We start from the raw sequence: 21,259 nt of genomic DNA on the forward strand, positions 1-21,259 counted from the left end.
TCACTTTCCATGGGCCGTACGTGCTGGGCCCAAAATGTGCCCAATACGAAACGACATCGTTGCAGAGTTCGCGCAGGAAATCGATCATGGCACCGCAGGGATCGGATTCCAAACCCGAGTCGAGCAAACGCAGAGCTCACGGCCACGTACGCGCTTCCATCTATATATAGTCCACACGGCCCCATCGATCTCAACTCTCAAGCAACCTAGAAGCTAGAGAGATCGAAGCTGAATCTAAAGCTTCGTCGAGGACCCAAGTCTTGTACCTCGCCTTTGAGAAAAGATGCAGATCTTCGTGAAGACCCTGACGGGGAAGACGATCACGCTGGAGGTGGAGAGCAGCGACACCATCGACAACGTCAAGGCCAAGATCCAGGACAAGGAGGGGATCCCGCCGGACCAGCAGCGGCTCATCTTTGCCGGGAAGCAGCTCGAGGACGGCCGCACGCTCGCCGACTACAACGTGCAGAAGGAGTCGACGCTCCACCTCGTGCTCCGCCTCCGCGGCGGCCTCTCCATCAAGGTCAAGACGCTCACCGGCAAGGAGATCAAGGTCGACATCGAGCACACCGACACGGTCGACCGCATCAAGGAGCGCGTCGAGGAGAAGGAGGGCATCCCGCCCGTCCAGCAGAGGCTCATCTTCGCCGGCAAGCAGCTCGCCGACGACAAGGCGGCAAAGGACTACAATATCAAGGCCGGCGACGTGCTCCACCTCGTCCTCGCCCTCAGGGGCGGTGCCTGCTACTAGATACATACAGTCTTGGGTTTTACCTACGAGAGCTTGAACTATCTAGCTAGGGTTTAGCTGTAGTTTTTATAATTTGTTAAGTACTGTAATTGTTTTTTACGAACATTGTTACGTAATGGTTTTGGGGCTATATAACTGTGGTTGGAAGTTTATGAATATTGTTTGAGTCCTTTACATGTAAGCTGCAATGCTGTATCTCTGCATCTTTTTGCTACCCAAACACTGCTCTCATTGCATGCCGAAATGAGAAGCGAAGATATGAATATTTTTTTTGGCCAAAAATAGCCTTGCGTGACTTGCACTAATCGAACAGAACCTATCATATATGAATAGGGAAACACTTCTTCTAGATCGACTGATCTTTACACCGTCTCGGCGTCTCCCCTCGGACACAAAAATCTCTCTTCTACCTTTTTTCTCACCCCACCAAACTGCCGCATGGTGATTTGCGTGATGACGTGAACCAAAGGCCAATGCTAGGAAACTGAAGATGAATAAATTCAAGTTCCTGTGTATTGTGAGTGTGATTTATATGGCTTATAGTAGTTGTTGCCAGCCTGGTTCAGTTGTTTGCAAAGTGAGACAGAAAATGTTGTACTCAATGCTCTGAAATGAATGTAAAGTCTGAACTTTGTTCTGAATTTGTTGCCTGCTCAAGTTCTATGTTTCAGTTTGCAGAGTTATGCTCATAGGCTGAGGTGAGCCGAAAATTAGAGATCTTGGCTCCTGATAGTGATCCTTCGAGGTGAATAGATAATTCAAAGAAAGAGAGCAAACTGGACACTTTTACACTTCAGAGCAACTCACCAGCTCAGACACTAGTTCAGCAAAAGCTTCATTTTTACCAACAACAACAAAAAAAACTAGTTTCAGTCAATATTTCATTTTCACTTCATTTTGCGCGTTTTCGGTATGCAAGTGTCGGTTTCAGTATGCTAGTTTCAGTTTCAGTTTGGACACACTTTGCACGATTCAATTTCAGTATTTGACCCACTCGCATTCACGCACCTACTTTGCATTCACCACGCCCTCCCCACTAGCAGTCACCACTCTCCCGGCTCTCTTCGCTTTTGCCGCTCGCGAATGGCGATGGACGCAAGCCTGCGATGGAAGCGGAGTTATGCACCGACGATGACGTGAAGCTGGCGGAAACAAAGGAGATTTGCTCACGGTTTCTAAAAGCATCTACAGTCGCGATGTGCAAATCCAAGCCCTCAAACGCCCGCGAACACGGACACTGACCGGACATGTCTTATTTGTTGACTTGTACATCCACATTCCTTATATCTGAACCCTCAAACTATGCAAAAGCATGCAACGCTACGTAAAAGATGATCATCACACGCAGTTCATCAGATCATTATTTCATCACCGGACAAAAGGAGCATAGTTCATCGGAGCAGTGCAAATCCATACTACAAACTAATTAAAATATAGTTAAAATATAAACACAAGGGCGAAGGGCGGAGGAAATCACCATTTTCTCGCCGGCCCCTTCACCTTCCGGTCCTCGATGCGGCTATGCCCCTACTCCGTGTAGGCGTCGGCGTGCGGTGGTCCGTCGTCGTCAGAGCTGGAGGTGGAGCCGCTCGTTAAGTCGGAGTCCGAGCAGCAGCTTCGGCCCGACAGCCTGCGGAGCAGGCGGTCCTGTTCCTTGCATGGCGGGCCGCCTTCCCGCTGTCTCCTTGCTTGCCTCGCGCTCCAATAACTCGATGGCGAGTCAAAGTGCTTTGCCATTCTCGCAGCGGAGGCACCGCGCATCCATCTCTGCTGTTGTGAGAGAGCAGTGGAGGACCGACGCGAGGAGTGCGGCATTGGGATCGACCGTCGCGGTCGCGCGTGACTGTCGTGCGGTCAGCGTCTCCCTCGCTGTCGCCCTCTTGCCTGTTGCCGCTCGCGGCAGGCTGCTCGTGCCTCAGACTCGGGCGTCCGTGCGCGCCGGCACCTGCGCGGGCACGAGGTCCGAGTGGTGCACCACTTCCGGAATAGGTGGAGGTTGTCGGCGTATCTGAACGACAGGAACGGAGTGGGCAGAGCTGCACGCCGAGCGGGACGTCGCAGGTGCTGCATCGACGGGCTACAGGCGCTGAGGAAGAAGACATGTCGCTACCACTGCCGCTGCTGCCTTGGTCGAGCAGCGACTGCCTCAGGGCGATGCGGAGGGCGACCTCCTTCGCATCCATGGTCGAGGCGTCGGATTCTCCGCCGGGGCCGGCGCTGCTTCCGTCGTCGGCCATCGGGTCGAAGTGGGGGTCGGAAGTGGAGTGAATAGGCACGGGGGTGAAGTGGAGTTCGGATTGACCGGTGTCTAGGGTTTTCCGGATGAGGATATCTGTGGGTTCCGAGTGGGCCAAGCCGACATGGAGGACGCGCCTAGACGCCCCCATATCGCCCCTATATTTGGGCTGGATACGAGGGGTGCCGGTCATTCCGGGCGTTTGAGACCCGTTTAAGGAACCCGTCTGGGTCAGTTTTTCACGAGCGGACAGTGACCAGGCGGCCTACCGGGCGTTTGAGACGGGTTTGAGAGATCCGGCTGTAGATGCTCTAAGTGTGAACGCTCTGGTCCAGCACGCGGTGGGTCTGCGCGCGGGTTGCAATGAAGGAGGAGAAAGGTCGGATGTTTGGCGGCGAGGAAATAGAGTCTTCGCATCCCTGGCGACGAGCTCGCTGGTCAATACATGTGTCTGTAACTTTTGTCTTTTCACTCTATAATTATATCATTATTGCATAGTTTTGGCATCTACTTTTAATTAATTTTTTTGATTAAATCTATTATTTAAGTGCTCAGTTGTTGTTGTTTTGCTGTTTTTAGACTTTTCAGGAAAATCAATTTTGCAAGGACAATTTTTTATCTTCAGAAAATTAGTTTCGAAAGTTTTTAGACGAGACGAAGTTGGGGACACATGAGTCAGTAGAGGACCACGCGCGGGACCCAAGGTGGTTTAGGTTTTAGGGTTTAGAATTAGAGTAGAAATCAGACGAAACGATGATTTGAGGTTTCAAAAAAATCTCAACAAATACGGACGTTAAGGCCCTATTCGGTAATGCTCCGCTTCGGAAATCTGCGAAGCGGGTAAATGGCAACTCCACCATTTTGACCTACCGCTCCGCCAACTCCGTTCGGGGGGCTGTGGAGCGGAGCAATGCCGAACAGCCCCTAAAAGGGTGATGTTTCATTGCCGGGTGAAAGTTCAAGTTCAAACAGCTATGAAAGAAAACCAAAATCAGCATTGAATTATCGAATTTGTTTATCTGTAGCTCACATCTCGTGCTACGTTTCAACATGAAATTTCACGTGGCAATAGGACATCACCTTTTTTTAATGTGAACTGAGGAGTATAGCTGACACGTTGGTTCTGAAAGCAATGGCCGTATCCACGTATCCACGTAACAAAAAACAAAGGCAAATCATGGCCGTATCGGCGACCTCACCTGTCAGTTGCAAATGCGGCAGCAGGAGGATGCTTGCACGTGAGGGCAACCAACCTTATCTCCACGTCACCGTCACGTCGCTTACACGTCAACGCATATCTCCTTCTCGATTCCTTGCCTTGGCGGCATCGCCGTCCCAGCTCCCAAAAGTCCCCGGCTACAGCGTGGTAATCACGCTCCGCCCCCTACACAACCAGAAAATACACGATCTCTCGTCACGAACAACTACAAAAAGAATTCCGTAACAAAAGTGCATACATACACGAGATGATGGGCGGGGGAGTCATCTCATCACATCACCACCGTCACATGACACCATTTTTTTCTCCGGCAAAGGGTGAACTTTATTCACTCTAAATGATGCTATTGGTTGATGTTAGACTATGCATAGCTTCTGTACCTATGTACGTATATGGTACATATTGTAACACAACCATTATATATAATGAGATAAGCCACCCCTAGAGGGTTGTGCTGATTCCCCAAAACTTATTGTCTTACATGGTATCATGCTAGGTTACGATCGCTTCCGCTTCTAAACCCTAATACCCGCACCACCGCCGCAGCCGCCGCCGCCTTCACCGCCGCCGCCGCGCCACCGATCGCGCCGCCGCCATGTCGAGCGCCGCCACCACCGGTTCCACTGCTGCGGGCTTCCTCCCGGCCTCTCTTGCGGCTCTGCTCAACCTCCCGCTCGATGCCGTCTCTGTTCCGGCTCCGATCGGGACAAGGAGCATCGGCTCCGTCTTCTCCACGCCGCCGGCGCCCTCGCTTGGGCGTGACCTCGTGGTCCACACCGCGGCGCCGCCGTCCGCTGCGGACTCCGCAGGCGTCGTCCCGCCGCTCCTGCCGCAAGCGGATCACACTGCCCCGCTGGCGGGGTTGGCGGCGTCCGCCCCGGCCGCGGGCCTTGCGGCGTCCGCACCGGCCGCAAGCTTTGCGGCGCCCGCCCTGGCTGCGGTCCCGCCTCCTCCCGCATCGGCTTCGGTGCCTCCGGCTGCCTCCATGGTGTTTGCACCCCAGGCAGCCTCCTCGATGGGATTGTCTTCGCCGCCGCCGTTTCACTTCGGTCATCTCATCACCATCAAGCTCTCCGCCGACAACTACATCTTCTGGCGTGCGCAGGTTCTCCCGCTCTTGGGGAGTCACTACCTGCTAGGCTACGTCGACGGATCGCTTCCCTGCCCACCCGCGCTGGTAGATAGCGTGCACGGTCCGGTCTACAATCCGGCCCATCGCGTCTGGACGGGGCAGGACCAGGCGAACCTCTCCTCCATCCAGGGGTCGCTCTCGCCGGCAGTTGCCGGCCTTGTTGTCTTCGCGAAGACGTCTCATGAGGCCTGGACCATCCTTGAGCGCACCTTTGCAGCGCAGTCACAGGCTACTGTGTCACGTAGCAGTACTGAAGCTGAGTACAAGGCTGTGGCTAATGCTACTGCAGAGATTATTTGGGTGCAGTCTTTGCTTCAGGAGTTGGGTTTGTCTCAACCACAGCCTCCTATTCTTTGGTGTGATAACATCGGTGCTACATACCTTTCTGCAAATCCAGTATTTCATGCCCGAATGAAACACATTGAAGTTGACTATCACTTTGTACGGGAACGTGTATCACAGAAGCAACTCCAGATCAAGTTTATCTCATCTAAGGATCAACTTGCAGACATCTTCACTAAGCCTTTACCGCTGCCACAGTTTGAGGCTTGTAGGCGCAATCTTACCCTTCTCAGTTCTTTAGAAAGTGGCCAAGATTGAGGGAGGGTGTTAGACTATGTATAGCTTCTGTACCTATGTACGTATATGGTACATATTGTAACACAACCATTATATATAATGAGATAAGCCACCCCTAGAGGGTTGTGCTGGTTTCCCAAAACTTATTGTCTTACACTATAGAGTTTGCCATGGTTCGGAATAATCTCATAAGCACATTCGACATTTTTCAGAAATAAAAAAGATGCTCGCGAAAGGTTACAGCTGAAATATAGTATATGTCCTGGATGAGAACCGTGACATTGTTTACAAGATCATCTATTTCTAAATAGAGGGACTACAAGAGTACTCGAAATGAAATGATGGACACCATAATTACGTAAAACTGTGAATTCCACACATTCAAAAATATGCGAATGGATGGTTTTACCTCTAATCCACCAGCTATTGAACCGCAGATTTGATGTCGTACATCTTGTTGCAATTAATTATTCTTCACGTGGGAAACAATCCTATTAGCAGTTCCAGAGCTAGACCGAAAACATTGAGGAGACTAAAAATACAAATAAGCAATTAAGTGTATATTTAAGTATCTTTGTAGAATGAGGGGTGGGGGAGTGATGGCTCACTTTGATCGTAGGGAACCTCCACCATCACCCTTTGGGCAGTCCGGACAAAAATCAGTGACCCAATAGGCCTCCCAAAATCTCCCCTATATGCCGGATAATTCAGACCGCCCTAGTCCTAGTCCAAATGTGAGACCTTGTCCGGGCATGTCCACCATGTCGACCTAGACTTTTTTTGGCCCAACGAAGACCCCACAAAATCCCCTCCACCCCATCCACGGGCAAACCTTAACCCTAGCTCACTCTCACTCTCCTCTCATGCCCTCTCCGCTCTACAGTCCCGTCCCCGCCACATACCCTAGCCATCCCCGTTGCCATGTCTGAATCTAGATCCAGATCAAAGAAGATGGTGTCAAATGGGACGTCCTCGCGGTGGATGACGATGAGGAGCGCGTCGATTGGATCGCCCTTTGTTGGTCCTTGGTCAAGACGTGGAATTTCATTCCTGCGCGGATCCAACAACCACGAGTCTTCCCTGCTGCCTTGGCATGGGTCTAGCAGCGGTGCTGCGTCCAACTCACTCTCTTGCGGATTCAGTGGTAGCGCTACCGGTGGCTCATAGTGTCTCATGTCCAGCGGGAACAAGTCGCCCCCGCCATCCTAGCGGTGGTTGTTGACCCGCCGCCCTCCCTCATCGTCTCATCTTCTTTGAACGTGGCTCGAGCGGATGCAACGACGACATCGGCTATTGTGAATCTGCGGCGTGGGCAACCCGCCTCAAAGCTAGCGGCATCACATCACTTTCAGCTCCAGTGCGGGTGTTGTCCGAATCCAACAAGGACCCCGATTGTTGACCACCAAAGAATCGACACCAGCCGCCGTAGCCGCAAGAACGCCAAGATGCTCCCAAAGAGCCTGTGATCGCCATCGCGTCAACTCTACGAGAAGCAAGCTTGTGCCTCCTGACCCCTCGAGAGGGACCGAAGGACTACTCAGACGAGTCCAAGGACGCCTCTGATGGCCCTGGCGACGTCCCCTACGCCGCCTTCGAGCTCTGCTACCACTACGAAGAAGGAAAGGGAAAGGGAAAATGAAGATCCTTTGACTTTATTTTGACTATAGTATGTCGTAGTGGTATAATGTGTTGTGTGCTATGTCCTTTTGTTGTCGAACTATGTATTATTTTGTCCTATGTATGAACTATGTGAAGTATGTTGAATGTGATGAGTCCTGTGTCATCTGTTTTGATCAATGTTGCATGGCTTGCATGCATCCGGGGAGGGGGTAAAGGGGGCCACCCTTGTTGAGTCGGACAAATGATGCTCTTCATTAGGGAGACATGTATGTGATTTTACCAGTCTTGTGTTTTAATCTTTGTTATATATCATGTGAGTGTGTGTCTATATTATACTCGGTGTTTACATAGTAAAGACATGTATAAACTCATAAGATGGCGTGCATTTTACGTTACACAGCCGTTTTATTTTTAAAAACATGTGAACACGTGGATTCGGGAGGCAAAATTGATATCACATATTTACAGGGGCCCAACTGGAAAATGCGCCTCCCGTTAGACCCCCATTAAAGCAACGTCCCAACGTAACGGCACCGACTAACTTCGGCTTCGCATTCCCACACCAACACCTCACCGCCCGACGTCGCCATGGCCACCACGTCTCGCTCCGGCCGCCACGGCTCCGACGACGAGGAAGACTCTACGCCGGCGATGCGCCGCCTCCGACGCCTCTCCCTCCACCTCCTGCAGCCCGCTCCCGAGGGGGGCGACTCTCTGGTCCCCGCCGCGTGCGCGGGCAAGCGGCGGGCGGGGGGCCTGGACGCGGACGCGGCTGCGCTCACGGCGTACCTCCGGGGGCGGCACCGCGCGATGCAGGCGCGGGTGTACGAGTTCTACGTCGCGCGGCCGGAGCTGCAGACGCCCGTGGAGCTGCCCATGGCCGCCCACCGCGACCTCTGCTTCCGGCAGATGGCGGCGCTCGTCCGGGAGGCCGGGGTGCGGCCGCTCAGCCTCATGGCCGCCGACCCCGCCGAGTACTTCGCCGTCATGGAGGCCGTCGGCGGGGTCGACATCTCCCTCGCCATCAAGGTCGGCGTGCAGTACAGGTTGGTTCGCTTCTTCTTCTCTTTTTACCGCGCGTTGTAGTTAATTACTGGTAAATCAGTATTTCCCTCCCAAACAAACTGGTAAAGAACACAGCTTGATATCTGAATCGCTTCCATACGCTTCACATGGGGATTGTTAGCTGGTGGTCAACGAGAGGGCTTACATAATTGCTTGATGGGTGTGGGATAGAGTGTACAACTTTCCCTTGCTTGATGTGATGCTTCGAGGGGAACTGCGAGCTACATCCATGTATCAATTGGTAATTTGACTGTCGGTATCATCAGTAACTAAAATCGTTTTGTTTTACTCTTTTGAATGTTAGTAACACACCTCACCAGTCATCATACTGATCTCTGACCGTACTGAGATGATCGCATTCGCGAGGATTCTAGCATGTTAGCATCGTTAATGTGATCTGTGAGTGTGGGGCTTGGATCCGTTGGTAGCTTAACTGAAACCTAATTCATGTACGGCTAGCTTGCAATTGCACTCCTTATTGAGGCAAGTACTTGTGACTTATGAGTGACAGTGACTCTGAAAACAGAGGCAAGTACTTTTCGCTGCAATAGTGTGGACCTGATTGATTGTTACGATGAAAGAAGCGGCATTAGCTCTTGACTACGATGGTTGGTTGCGACGCAACTTCGGTTATGGTTATGTTGGGATTCATTTGATTGCCTAAAGCTACAGGGATGCTTGCGTGCACAACTTCTATTGTGAAATGTCAAGCGTTTTGTGTCCCCATTTTTTGTAGTCACGATAATTTTGTTTCGGGTTTTGGGGTTATTTAGGATATACATGCATGTGGAGTTTGGTTGGTGGTTCATTTCATACAACCTCAAACACTGCAACTTTGTGATTCTGGAATTTCCCTTTTTTAGTAAGATGGGAGTTTGGTTGGTGGAGTTTTCCTTGTCTGTCCACTGTTATATATCCACTAACTTGTCTGCTTGTTAACGCAGTCTTTGGGGGGGTTCTGTAATAAATTTGGGAACCAAGAAGCACAAAGAAAAGTACTTCGACAAAATCGACAATTTGGAGTATCCAGGCTGTTTTGCTATGACAGAACTGCATCATGGTTAGATTATCTATTTAATTGTTTCATCAGTATTTCTGACTTCCTGTTTGGTATTTTGATTGATTTGCGGTTTAACTGTCTGTTGGGACTTGTACCCACCACCTAAAACACTGTTTACAATAGTTTGAAAAGATCCTTTTTCATTTCTGTTTGTTGCTTTTCGACAGGATCCAATGTTCAAGCCCTACAGACCACTGCTACATTTGATCCAGTTACTGATGAGTTCATTATTGATACCCCAAATGATGGAGCCATTAAGTGGTGGATTGGCAATGCAGCTCTTCATGGAAAATTTGCTACTGTTTTTGCGAGGTTAATTTTACCACTTCAGGGAAAAGCAGGGGAGCCTGCTGACATGGGAATTCATGCATTTATTGTCCCGATTCGGGACCTTGAAACCCATGCTGTTCTTCCAGGAATCGAGATCAATGATTGTGGGCACAAGATAGGCCTAAATGGTGTAGATAATGGTGCCCTGAGATTCTGTTCAGTTAGGATACCCCGTGACAACCTTCTGAACCGATTCGGCGATGTGGCGCGAGATGGAAAATACACAAGCAGTCTCCCCACGATTAACAGAAGATTTGCAGCAACCCTTGGTGAGCTTGTTGGGGGGCGAGTTGGTCTTGCATATAGCTCTGTGGGAGTACTCAAAGTTGCAGTAACCATTGCTGTTAGATATGCTTTACTGCGTCAACAGTTTGGTCCACCTAAGGAGCCTGAAATCAGTGTGCTGGATTACCAGTCTCACCAACACAAACTAATGCCTATGTTGGCATCAGCGTATGCATTTCATTTTGCTAGAGCGTATCTGGTAGATATGTACTCGGAAATGAAGAAAACCAATGACGAGGATGTTACCGCTGATGTCCATGTACTTTCATCTGGGTTGAAATCCTACATAACTTCATACACAGCAAAATCTATCAGCATATGCCGAGAATCGTGTGGTGGCCATGGGTATGCTGCTGTAAATCGTTTTGGTGGTCTGCGGAATGACCACGATATATTTCAAACATTCGAAGGAGACAACACAGTTCTGCTGCAGCAGGTACCAATCGGAATCCTCTACAAAGCTCATTACGTAATATTTGATGGGCAGGTTCTTTGATAGGTTTTTTTTTTGCGGGGACAGGTTCTATGATTGTTGAAAGGGTAATACTGTATATCTTAGGAAAACACACGTAATTGCATATTGTGAATAGAAGTTTGGGTGAATAATTTCATGTGATATGAAGTTACTTATACCTCAAATATTGTACCTCTTATCACGATGCTATGTATTGTAGGTTGCTGGAGATCTCCTGAAGCAATATCAACAAAAATTCAAGGGAGGAACACTCTCGGTCACCTGGAACTACTTGAGAGACTCCATGAACACCTACTTGTCTCAGCCTAATCCCGTTACTGCTCGGTGGGAAGGGGAAGATCATCTCAGGGATCCTAAATTTCAGTTGGATGCATTCAGAGTGAGTCCTGTCTTCGTTATTTATAATATCAGTAGCTATTGGATAGAAGTCTTGTACTGATTGCGTATATAAACTCTCTTCTCAGTACCGAACATCTAGACTACTGCATAGTGTTGCTGCTCGACTCCAGAAGCACATGAAGACACTCGGAGGTTTCGGTGCGTGGAACAGATGTTTAAACCATCTGCTCACACTCGCAGAGTCACACATTGAGTCTGTCATCCTCGCGAGGTTTATAGAAGCAGTGAAGAGGTATCGTTTTTGTGCCGTTACCTGACCTCAGTTACATTGTTCTTACCACCATTGCTTACTAGCTAGTTAGCTGCACATATTAGTTTAGAAATAATATTTTGTTGAATAGTTACTACGAATATTTGTTTGCTTGAGACTTGCTATCGGTGAAAGCACTGGAATATCCTCCTGTCGCCCTGACTGCATTTTTCAACCCGTCGATCATGATTATTTGTGCTTGAGTTGTAGAATGATCCCTTGAAAAATCCTTCTGCTGCCCTTTGTATATTGTTATAGTTCTCTTGCTGGCACCCTTGACTTCTGCCACTGAGCACTCCTTTCAGTGTTTGAGCCATTATCCTCATTCTGTTGTTTAGCTGAACCATGATGCAAATTAAAGTTAAATTACCAAAGCCTACTCACAATTAAGATGTTGTGCGTAACCCTTTTCACTTTATCCGGTGAAGTTAAAGCAACAACAATGACTTATGATTTGTCTATGCAGTTGCCCCGACGAAAAAACACGAGAAGTACTGAAGCTGGTGTGTGACCTTTATGCACTTGAAAGGATCTGGAAAGACATCGGGACATATCGGAATGTAGACTATGTGGCGCCAAACAAAGCCAAGGTTTGTACTGCTTGTCAACCCCATGGCACACAATTGCAATTTCAGTTCTTACCTTCAGACCAGAACCAGAACCAGGACCTGATGCTATGCTCCTCTGTATTCTTGCAGGCTATCCATAAACTGGTAGACTACCTCAGTTACCAGGTGAGGCTTGTGGCTCGGGAACTTGTCGACGCCTTCGATGTCCCAGATCAAATCATCCGCGCCCCAATCGGCATGCAATCGGAGGCCTATGCTCAGTATACACAGGGTGTCGGCTTCTACAGACAACCAACATAGACCTACCATTCTGCTGCAAGCTCAGACCGTTAGGCAAGAAGCTATATGGACAAACTTATATCATATACCCAACAGAGTGAGTCAAAATCAAGTGTACAATAAGTTTTATCCCAAAAAAGTGTATAATAAAAATGAGATGTGTATAAGTGATAATATTGTGAATAAATTTTGTCAGACTTTGTTTTGGCAGCATGGCTGTGAATAAAGCTCATATGTGAGAAATTCTGTAGCTACAATGTCTGATTAATTATCTCTCTTCGGTCACGTGACAAGACTTGATGTCACAAGGGAAATGCCAGAGATGAATAAGGAAGCTGAAATGCCTAACACTGATGCATAATTGCAGCACTAATACTTAGTCATACATATGTATTGTACTCCGATAACTGGTGTAAAACTGGAGTTACTGACAGATCACTAATACATCCGGCTTCCAGTTCTCTTGTTCGATACAATACGGCACACATAAATCATAAGGAACTTCCGAGAGCTAGAGTACAAAAGAGACAAAATTATAATGTTACAAAAGACAGGATCATATCACTTCATCTTTTCAATCTGAATCCGAATCGTAAGCAGTGGAAGATCTAACCCTCCTATCCTTTGACATGTCAGTCTCATCATCTTCGTCATCATCGTCTTTCTTCTTTTCCTCAATTATACCTATATTTGCAGGGTGTTAATATATTTGTTATTTCGAATTGTGAAGGAATGCTGCATGAAGAAGTTAACAGTATCTCTACCTTTCCTCTTCAGTACATTTTCCAAAGCCCTGGTAGAAAAATCATCTTTACTTCCAAGGTCATCGAAACCAACCAACCGATCAAGAGCAATACCCTTCCTGAAATACAAAAGTACCGCAAAAACACTTAATTAGAATGACCCTCGATTAAATTTGACATGATGGCGTATAGGAATAAAGAGTACAAAACAAGTTAGAAGGCTCATTATCTAATGATGGAATAGGTAGAATCCATGAACAATGTATGCACTTACTTGAACAATATAACACATGGCAACGTTTTGATTGCTAGTTTTGCCACAAAGAAGGGAGCATTCTGCAGTAGTTATCAACAAATCAGCATCCATCGATGTAGTAAAAGCAGAAGTAACTTAAAACTAACAGCGATATACGAACTTCGGCATCAAGCTTGACGAATTTAGTTCCCAAATAGACCGGTGCAAGTGCCTTCAAATGCTTATCCATGATCCTACCAAAGATTTATATCATTATCAAGTGTGAGACGCAGATCAGCACCTTACTAAATCATCACGGGCAAGAGGCATTATATACATAAAAAGGACTTATGGCTTACTTGCAGCGGTAAAATTCACGATGGTAGAAATGACAGATGACCTTGTCACCACGAGTGACCTCTCCTAAGAAGTCCCCTTCGGTTATTTCCCTGTATTCACCATGACCTTGCCTCTTTAGCACCTCACGCTTCTCGACCTCTCTCTGTTGCATAGAGAAAAATGAGGTACTTAATGGATGATGTGGCACTTATACAAGCTTCTCAAGCGTGAGATGCAGATCAGTACCTTAAGAGCAGCAAGCCGTTCAGCATGCAATTTCTCAAGCTCTGGGTCCTACAAAGCAGTTCTGTAATGTAATGGCGTCGCGACAGATACCAAAGTTCTTGGTGCTCTACACTAAAGATATACGGAAGACGGTAAGCGATGGTTAGAAGTTCAACTCACATCCAGTAACTCATCAAGATCGACTTCATCATGGATCGCAGGTGCTGCTTGAGCCTTCTCTTTAGCTATAACTTCCTAAAATGGTGTCTGTGTCAGTATCGCAAAAGGAAAAAAGATGAAACAAAGAGTAGTGTTATTCTGGCTCCTCCAGTAGATTTGGTAAAAAAATTGCACAGGTTCAGAGCCATCCAAGATAGAGGCCACCAGCTTACAGCATGGTGAAACTCATGAAAAATAACTACATTTGAGAATCAAAAGCAGCCCTTTATCCCCATTATGCAAAGAAACAGAAAACATTAGTACTGCATGATTCCCAAGCATTATACTAGATGTAACCATTTTGCTAGATTCCCGGAGCAGGGCTGTCCACTTCCACACGAGCTAACATGACCCACTCGCCGAATCTTAGGCTCTCAACAGCGCCCGCCGTTTGATTCCGAAGGCCAAGAAATGCAAGCAGACGAAGGAACTTGTCCCAAGATCCAGGGGGGTGGGCACCGGGCACGGCTCGGCCGTCGCTGGATCCTCGGCCGCTCCGACGGCCCGATCGCCGGATCAGACGAGAGGTGGGTTAACGGCGACGCGCAAGGCGCGGAATCTCAGATTGGGGAGAGGTAGGGGACGTCGGGGGCGAGGGAGAGTCACCTTCTTGTAGTCGCGGGCGGCGGCGGCCAGGACGTTGCCGAAGGCCAGGCCTTGGAGCTTCGACTTCACCTCGTCCGGATCCATCTCTCCTGCTCGCGCGGGTTCGCCGCTTCGGCTCGAGCTCGCCGGAGATTTGCTCCGGTTCGGTGCAGGTGGCGATTGCGGTGTTGTGTTTTTCTTTTCTCGAGTAAAGATTGCGGTGGTGTTGTGTTGTAGCGCCGCCGCCGCAGCAGCAACAGATTTACTTTCCTCTGCGAAACTCGGCCCATCAGGCCTACTACCAAGGGCATCTCGGACCCGCAAACCGCGCCCGCATCTGTACGGGCCGCAGTTGTCTAAAAAAAATATAATCTGTTCGGGCCGCGGAAGCCGTGGGTCTATATCGATCCGTGGCGCAGTCCGAATACGGTTTCTCTTGTAAATTGAAGATAAAGTGGGGAAGTCCAGAGAGGGAGTCCACATTCAAAACATAGGACTCCAACACCACCGGCCCAGCCAATCTCCCTTCCCGGTCCCATTTCCTTCCACTTCCTCCTTTTCTCCTTACTTTGCATCCGCACCCTTCACCTCCGTTGCCGCTGTTGTACGTCTCTGGCCGCCATAGAGGTATTGCCGGACATCCGCAACCAGCACCGACGTGCCCGCTCGCCGTTACGACAGAGCTTTCCACCCTAGAGCCATTTGTACCCAGGTATACTCCGCCACCTGTCGCCGATCTCCATGGCGGACACCACGCCCGGCAGGTGTTCGATCAAATGCCATTGAGCTTTTTTTCAAATGATATGTCATTTTTTAGAGTTCGAAGAATTGTGAGCTACCCGACCATGGAGGATGAGTTGTTGTGCGATTCGTGGCTGGCCGTATCCGCAGATTTCGTAGGCAAGTGCAGAGGGAGCCCTTCTGGGAGCAAGTGCATGAAAAATTCCACGCACAAAAGCATATTGCGCCCTACGACATGTACATTAACTTAACGTCCAATTATATCTTAACGTCCAATTCAAACACAATCAAACTTCGGGATACCAATTGTTACATTTCTGATGAATTAACTTCTCCTTTGTGAACCTCCCCATCAACACAATTGAATGATGAGTAACATCTGGATGCTTCAGAGTGTGTGAATGTTCAGGGCCTGAAATATGAACAAACTCTTGTGGGTCTTCAGCATTACACCCTTCATTTTTTGCAGGCACATCGTCTGGGAAATGGAACTGTGACAAAAAAGCATCACTAAAGAAAACAATATGTGCTCATAAAGGAAAAATGTTGGTACTTTCCTTATACTTACTCATTAGGCTCCTCTAAATCAATTGGGTTGTTAACTTCAACGTGTTCCTATTCTTCATATTGTTTCATAGATAGAACCAATAAAAGAATCATCTTTTGTATTAGATCTGCACGTGGGTGTACACAATAACAACTACATTCAACATCACATCCAACGAGAATACCTAAAAATATGATATTTTCATACTCCCTTTGTTTCAAAATAGATGAGCCAACTTTATACTAACTTACTAACTTTAGTAGCTTAAGCATGATTGTTGTACACTTCTGCTACCTCTCACAGAGATGGTGGAAAGTGCTGGCTTTGAAGCAGTTGGGTGAATGTCATAGAAGGATCGAACAAATTTCTTTCTAATATAGAACTTTCAGAGCAATACAAGATTTCGAACCAATGGATTAAGCCAGATTAAACTTGTATCGGCACCAATAAAGGCAGCAAGAGATTTGTGTTAACAACGTAAATACAAATTACTCACATGTTCGAACTCATCGCCCCGCCGAAATAAGGATCCATGTCGCAGCCGCCGCAAATTAGACCTCCCCAAGCCGCCAGACGTCAAGTTAGGTCACATCGACCCGTGCTGGGAAGCCGGTGATTTTGAGATTTTATCGGGCCCATGTGCTATCGATACCGTATTGCTCCCTAGACAATTTTTTCTGTACACGTTGGCCGTCGAATACAACACGAATCTCGTTACTTCATCCTGCGAGAGCAACGTACCCGGTAAAAACCGGTTCCGCTATAATTTCATTTCTCCACGAGAGCGGCAGTGTGGGGCAAAATTTCGTGTTTTGATCCTTTTGTGAAAGTTAATCGAGATTTGACCTTAGTTTGTAAAAAATTTAAGATCTGACCCTTTTGCTACCGTCGGGATCCATGGCGGTAGGAAACAACCCTACCGCCAAACAGGCTGGCGGTAGGCTGTACAACCTTACTGCCAAGGTGCCCGGCAGCAGGCACGAGTACACACTGTGTTTCATACTTAGGGAAAATTTACGGTAGGGTGTTAGGCTGTATGTTGTTATAACCTACCACCATGGGCCTTGGCGGTAAGAAAATGGCCAGATCCCGGAATTTTTGCAACCTAGGATCAAATCTCGATTAAATTTCACAAAAGCATCAAAACACGAAATTTAGCCGCGGTGTGGCACACCGTTGCCGGCAAACCAGATCCACCCTCACGCTCGCTCCCCTCCAACCGTCCACCAACCTCCTCCCCCCAATCATGCTCACACCACGACGCACCTTCGCACATCGCTCCACACCAGTCACCAGCAGCCAGCCATTTCCCCTGCTCCTGTGCTAGCTACTAGCTTTGTACTAAACCCTCGTCCCGTGCACGCCGTCACGCCGCTCGTGCGTCCCACCTGCACACCCCCAGCACGCCTGAGCGAGCGAGGGAGGGAGGGATGGACTGGTACGAGTGGCTGCGCAGGGCGGGGCTGGGCGAGGACCTGGCCGCCGAGTACGCGCTCCTGTTCGCGCGCAACGAGCTCGGCGCCGCCGACGTGCGCCACCTCGACCACGCCTTCCTCGCCACCATGGGCGTCGCCGTCGCCAAGCACCGCCTCGAGATCCTCAAGCTCGCCCGGAGGGAGTCCTCCGCCTCCGCCGCCATCACCGTCCTGCCGTGGCGCGCCACCAGGCTGCTCGCCGCCGCCGCGCAGCGGTCGGCCCGCTCCCTCGCCGGCTGCCTCCGCTCCGCCGCGCGCCGGGGCAGGTCCAAGGCCGCCGTCGCGCCGCGCCCGCTGGCGCTCTGCCACCAGGGCGTGGCGGGGCCGGCGCGGTGGAAGGGCGCGCCCACGGCCGCGGACGGCCGCGGGGTCACGAAGAGGAAGCTGGCGGCCCTCCTGGCTCGCGTGGGCAAGCCCATGCACACGCTCACCAACAGCGCCGGACGAAAGGGGACAAGGAACTCCGCGGCGCCGACGACGTACATGGCCACGGCGATCGCGGCGGGGTGCTTCACCAGCACGGAGACCTGCGGCAGCGACTACGACGCCGACGACGACGAGGACGAGGACGCCGAGACGGACGACGGCGGCGGCGAGGACCCGGAGACGCCGTGGGAGTCCATGTTCGAGGATCTGAAGCCCACCTAGGCGAGCCGCGCATGCGTGCGTCAGAAAAAGACACGTCCATCCATCCATCCAATCCATCAACGGCGCACCGGCCAGCCAGTGGCTCAGTGGTGGTCACTGCACTGCACTGCACTACTAACCGCTCGCCAGTGGCGCCGCTGCTACGTCTGTAAGACTGTGTATACTTCCGCGCCCTGTAAAATCTTGTGTCGTGTGTTTAATCTACCACTAACAGCGTTGCAATGCATATTTGAGCTCATTTTGTTTGATTTTGAGCATATTTGAGTAGAGTAGCATTTTGTTGTTTTTGCTTTAAATAGTGAGCAGTACTACATGGTATTGGATGTAGCACATTAATACAGTTATAAGTGTGGTTTTAAGTACGAGCAAGAGCATCTGCCAAGGACAACTGTATGAGTATAGGGCCAACAGTATTATTGATAGTGTGATCTACCCATGTTCACACGCAAAACAAGCCGGGGGGTGGCGACAAACGGAAAGTTCAGATCTGAGCAATTTGGCACTGTGTTGACTAGTGCATCGGTTATTGGTTGAGTGGACGAAAGGCACTGACAGTCTTTTCATCCATCGAGGCAGGCAACGCCTCGTGCTGCGCAGAGATAGATCTTACCGGCTTCGGTGAAGTTTTTTTAGCGAGAGAGATCTGCCGGCATCCCTGCCGCTTACTACGTGTCCTACTCTGAGTGTCTCTTGAAATACAAAATAATCACAGTAAGGACTAAATGTAGGGAGGAGGGTTTGGAGCACGGACCAGGATCGTCTGACGTACTGCACCCCTGACGTGGGGTCACTGATGTGTGGGCCCGGAGCCACCTGTCAGTGTGCCAACGACACGTCAGGGGAGCCGCGTCCTTGGAGCACTCGGGTGGGCGATCTTTTTCTCTTCTTCCTATGGAAGAAGGAGGACCCTTTGGCTAGGGTTTCTCATGCCTCCCGTCGGTGCCGCTGTTGGTCTACATCGTCTCATGTGGTTTTAGGTCATAGAAGGCATGGTGGATCCCGGCCCTTGCTGGGGAGGGGGGGTTATTTTTTCATACTTTTCTGAGTTTTGTTAGGGTTTGTATTTTGCTTAGAGAGGCGAGGCAGCGACAGCTCTCTGAAGAAGGAATAAAGTTCTCCCCACCTAATGCTCGCTCCGGTGGTGTTTCTAGCAACATCGGAAGACGTGTGGAGGTTTCTTTTCGGCGGATCTCACGGGATTCAGACAGTGCTTGTCTTTGGTGGATCCACGTGGATCATGTCTTCGTTCGTCTGTGTTCGTGTGTCTAAAGGTTGGATCATTCCGATCTACACTTCTCTTCATCGGCAGCGGTTGCTGTTTTGGTGCCCTGGTCCTTTCGATTGCCCACGTCTCGACATCCTCCTTCGGGGTGCCGGGGAGGTAGCCTGCGCCGGCAATTCAACACACCTCGGCCCCACCCACTTCATAGACAGAATTGTCACGTGAGCAAGGAGCTAGGCAAAAATACTTTTGCCATAATCTGAAGTGGACCTCACAACCCAGGAAGGCCTCGCAAAGGGAAACAAAACCTGCTATGTGGAGATCGGGATTTGGGGTCAGATGGTGGAGTTGGATCCCGTAGAACACCAAGAGGCCCCTGAGGGAGGGGTGGATAGGGAAGCCGAGGCCTCAAAGAAGGAAGGGGACAAAGCAGACCCGCTCCTCTCCATGGGAATCGAGTTGGGTAGTTATCGTTGATAACCCCTATGTCCGTGGACTATAGCCCCGGGCGGAAGGATACGAAATTTGGATCGGGGCAAGTACCCTTGAGTGGCGAGGCGATTGAGCTTCATTGGGGTAACAGAGCAACTCTTCCAATCTCCTTGGTGGCGGCCGTGCCATCAGGGCACTTCGATGAGCCAGGGACATCTGGCATTCTTGTACCCATGAAAGCAAGGCCAGAGGGAGAAAGTTGCTAGCGATAGGGGAAGAAGCAGGCAGGGTTAAACAAATCGCCTCCCCCTTCACCATTTATTTACCACAACGGAACGTTTCAGTCCCCAATAGTTACTCTGCATGTTCCCCATGCGTCAAGCATTATTTAAGGAACACAGATCGAGGGAGGATCATCGGGCCCACCACATCCCCCATTAGCGGGCATATCGAGGGGTCGGGCCAAAATATCACCAAGGGTCATAGGAAGTTCTCAAAAAATAAAACTTCCCTCCCAAGGAATTGACCTTAGAAAATTGTCATATTATTCTTGAAAACATTGTGCTGGTTACACGATATCTCGAATAACCAAGGCTCATTAAAAGCCAGGGAAAGGGGGTCTTGTTGAAAGATATCTCCCGTTACCTTATGAAGCACATGGTCGCAATCAGGAAGGCCAAAAAGACCTTGGATCCGAGCATGACCTCGGAATTAGAAGCCAACGTGGAGGATAGAACTCGCCTACAAAGCCAAAGACTCAAGCTTGCAAGGTTATCCCAAGGAAGATGCTCGATGTCCTCGGCTTGAAGGCTAGTCCGGGGGGCTATTGTTAGTGTCCTGGATTAGGGAGTGCTTGCCACGTTACACTAGTAGAAAACAGGGCTTTGGTCACGGGGCAGTTTTCACATTAGTCCCGGTTCAGTCAAGAACCGGGACTAACATGAGCATTTATCCCGGTTCGTGCGGCTAAGGCATTAGTACCGGTTCGTGGCACGAACCGGGACTAAAGGGTGTGATGCCCATTTTCCCGGTTGGTGGCACCAACCGGGACTAAAGGTTAGACCTTTAGTACCGGTTTGTGCCACCACCCGGTACTAATGGGTTTTGAGGCATTAGTACCGGTTCATGGCACGAACCGGTACTAAAGGTCCCATTTTCAAACTCTCCCCCCTGGTGGACCGCCTTTTCAGTTTTAGAAAAAACAAAAGAAAATGATGGAAATGTCAAAAAAAAAGTTTCCCATGTGATATGTGGTCTACTTGTTGGGAAAATTTACAAATATGAATTTCAACTTTATTTGCAAAATCTCTCTGGAATTTCTAAAATGGGCATAACTTTTGCATACGAACTCGGATTAAAAAAAATTTATATGAAAAATCATCTACTCGAAAAGTTACATCTGAATTTAACGGGGGGAACCCCGTTAAACATTTTCAAAATCCTCAAAAACCTAACAGAAAAAAGTTACAGGGCTTTTAAGATCTAGAGTGGAAAAAATCGAAAAAATTACTAGTCAAATCTAGTCAAACAGTGGTCAAACTGTCGTCAAACAATGGTCAAACTAATTATTCTAGAATATTAGTGTTACTAAATAATTAT

The 21,259-nt window shown here is 49.2% G+C and overlaps 4 protein-coding genes across 4 annotated transcripts; 3 read left to right on the forward strand and 1 right to left on the reverse strand.

Moving 5' to 3' along the window:
- Positions 1-183: 183 nt before the first annotated feature.
- LOC123149163 (ubiquitin-NEDD8-like protein RUB2) lies at positions 184-907 on the forward strand. The gene has a single exon (XM_044568721.1). The coding sequence runs from the start codon at positions 284-286 to the stop codon at positions 749-751; it is 468 nt and encodes a 155-aa protein (XP_044424656.1). The 5' UTR covers positions 184-283; the 3' UTR covers positions 752-907.
- Positions 908-8,024: 7,117 nt separating this feature from the next.
- Positions 8,025-12,499, forward strand: LOC123154854 (acyl-coenzyme A oxidase 2, peroxisomal). Its single transcript, XM_044573475.1, has 7 exons — positions 8,025-8,583; positions 9,547-9,662; positions 9,830-10,713; positions 10,952-11,131; positions 11,217-11,383; positions 11,868-11,991; positions 12,100-12,499. The coding sequence occupies exons 1-7, from the start codon at positions 8,126-8,128 to the stop codon at positions 12,268-12,270; spliced, it is 2,100 nt and encodes a 699-aa protein (XP_044429410.1). The 5' UTR covers positions 8,025-8,125; the 3' UTR covers positions 12,271-12,499.
- Positions 12,500-12,610: 111 nt separating this feature from the next.
- Positions 12,611-14,884, reverse strand: LOC123154856 (thioredoxin domain-containing protein PLP3B). Its single transcript, XM_044573476.1, has 8 exons — positions 14,617-14,884; positions 13,972-14,046; positions 13,813-13,860; positions 13,587-13,729; positions 13,409-13,481; positions 13,267-13,328; positions 13,014-13,111; positions 12,611-12,933 (listed from the first exon to the last, which is right to left on the reverse strand). Exons 1-8 carry the CDS (start codon positions 14,698-14,700, stop codon positions 12,824-12,826), a joined length of 693 nt encoding a protein of 230 aa, XP_044429411.1. The 5' UTR covers positions 14,701-14,884; the 3' UTR covers positions 12,611-12,823.
- Positions 14,885-17,030: 2,146 nt separating this feature from the next.
- On the forward strand, positions 17,031-18,254 carry LOC123150137 (uncharacterized). Its single transcript, XM_044569937.1, has one exon. The coding sequence runs from the start codon at positions 17,314-17,316 to the stop codon at positions 18,004-18,006; it is 693 nt and encodes a 230-aa protein (XP_044425872.1). The 5' UTR covers positions 17,031-17,313; the 3' UTR covers positions 18,007-18,254.
- Positions 18,255-21,259: the final 3,005 nt, after the last annotated feature.

Source organism: Triticum aestivum, chromosome 7A (genome assembly GCF_018294505.1).
Source record: "Triticum aestivum cultivar Chinese Spring chromosome 7A, IWGSC CS RefSeq v2.1, whole genome shotgun sequence".
Classification (NCBI taxonomy): Eukaryota; Viridiplantae; Streptophyta; class Magnoliopsida; order Poales; family Poaceae; genus Triticum; species Triticum aestivum.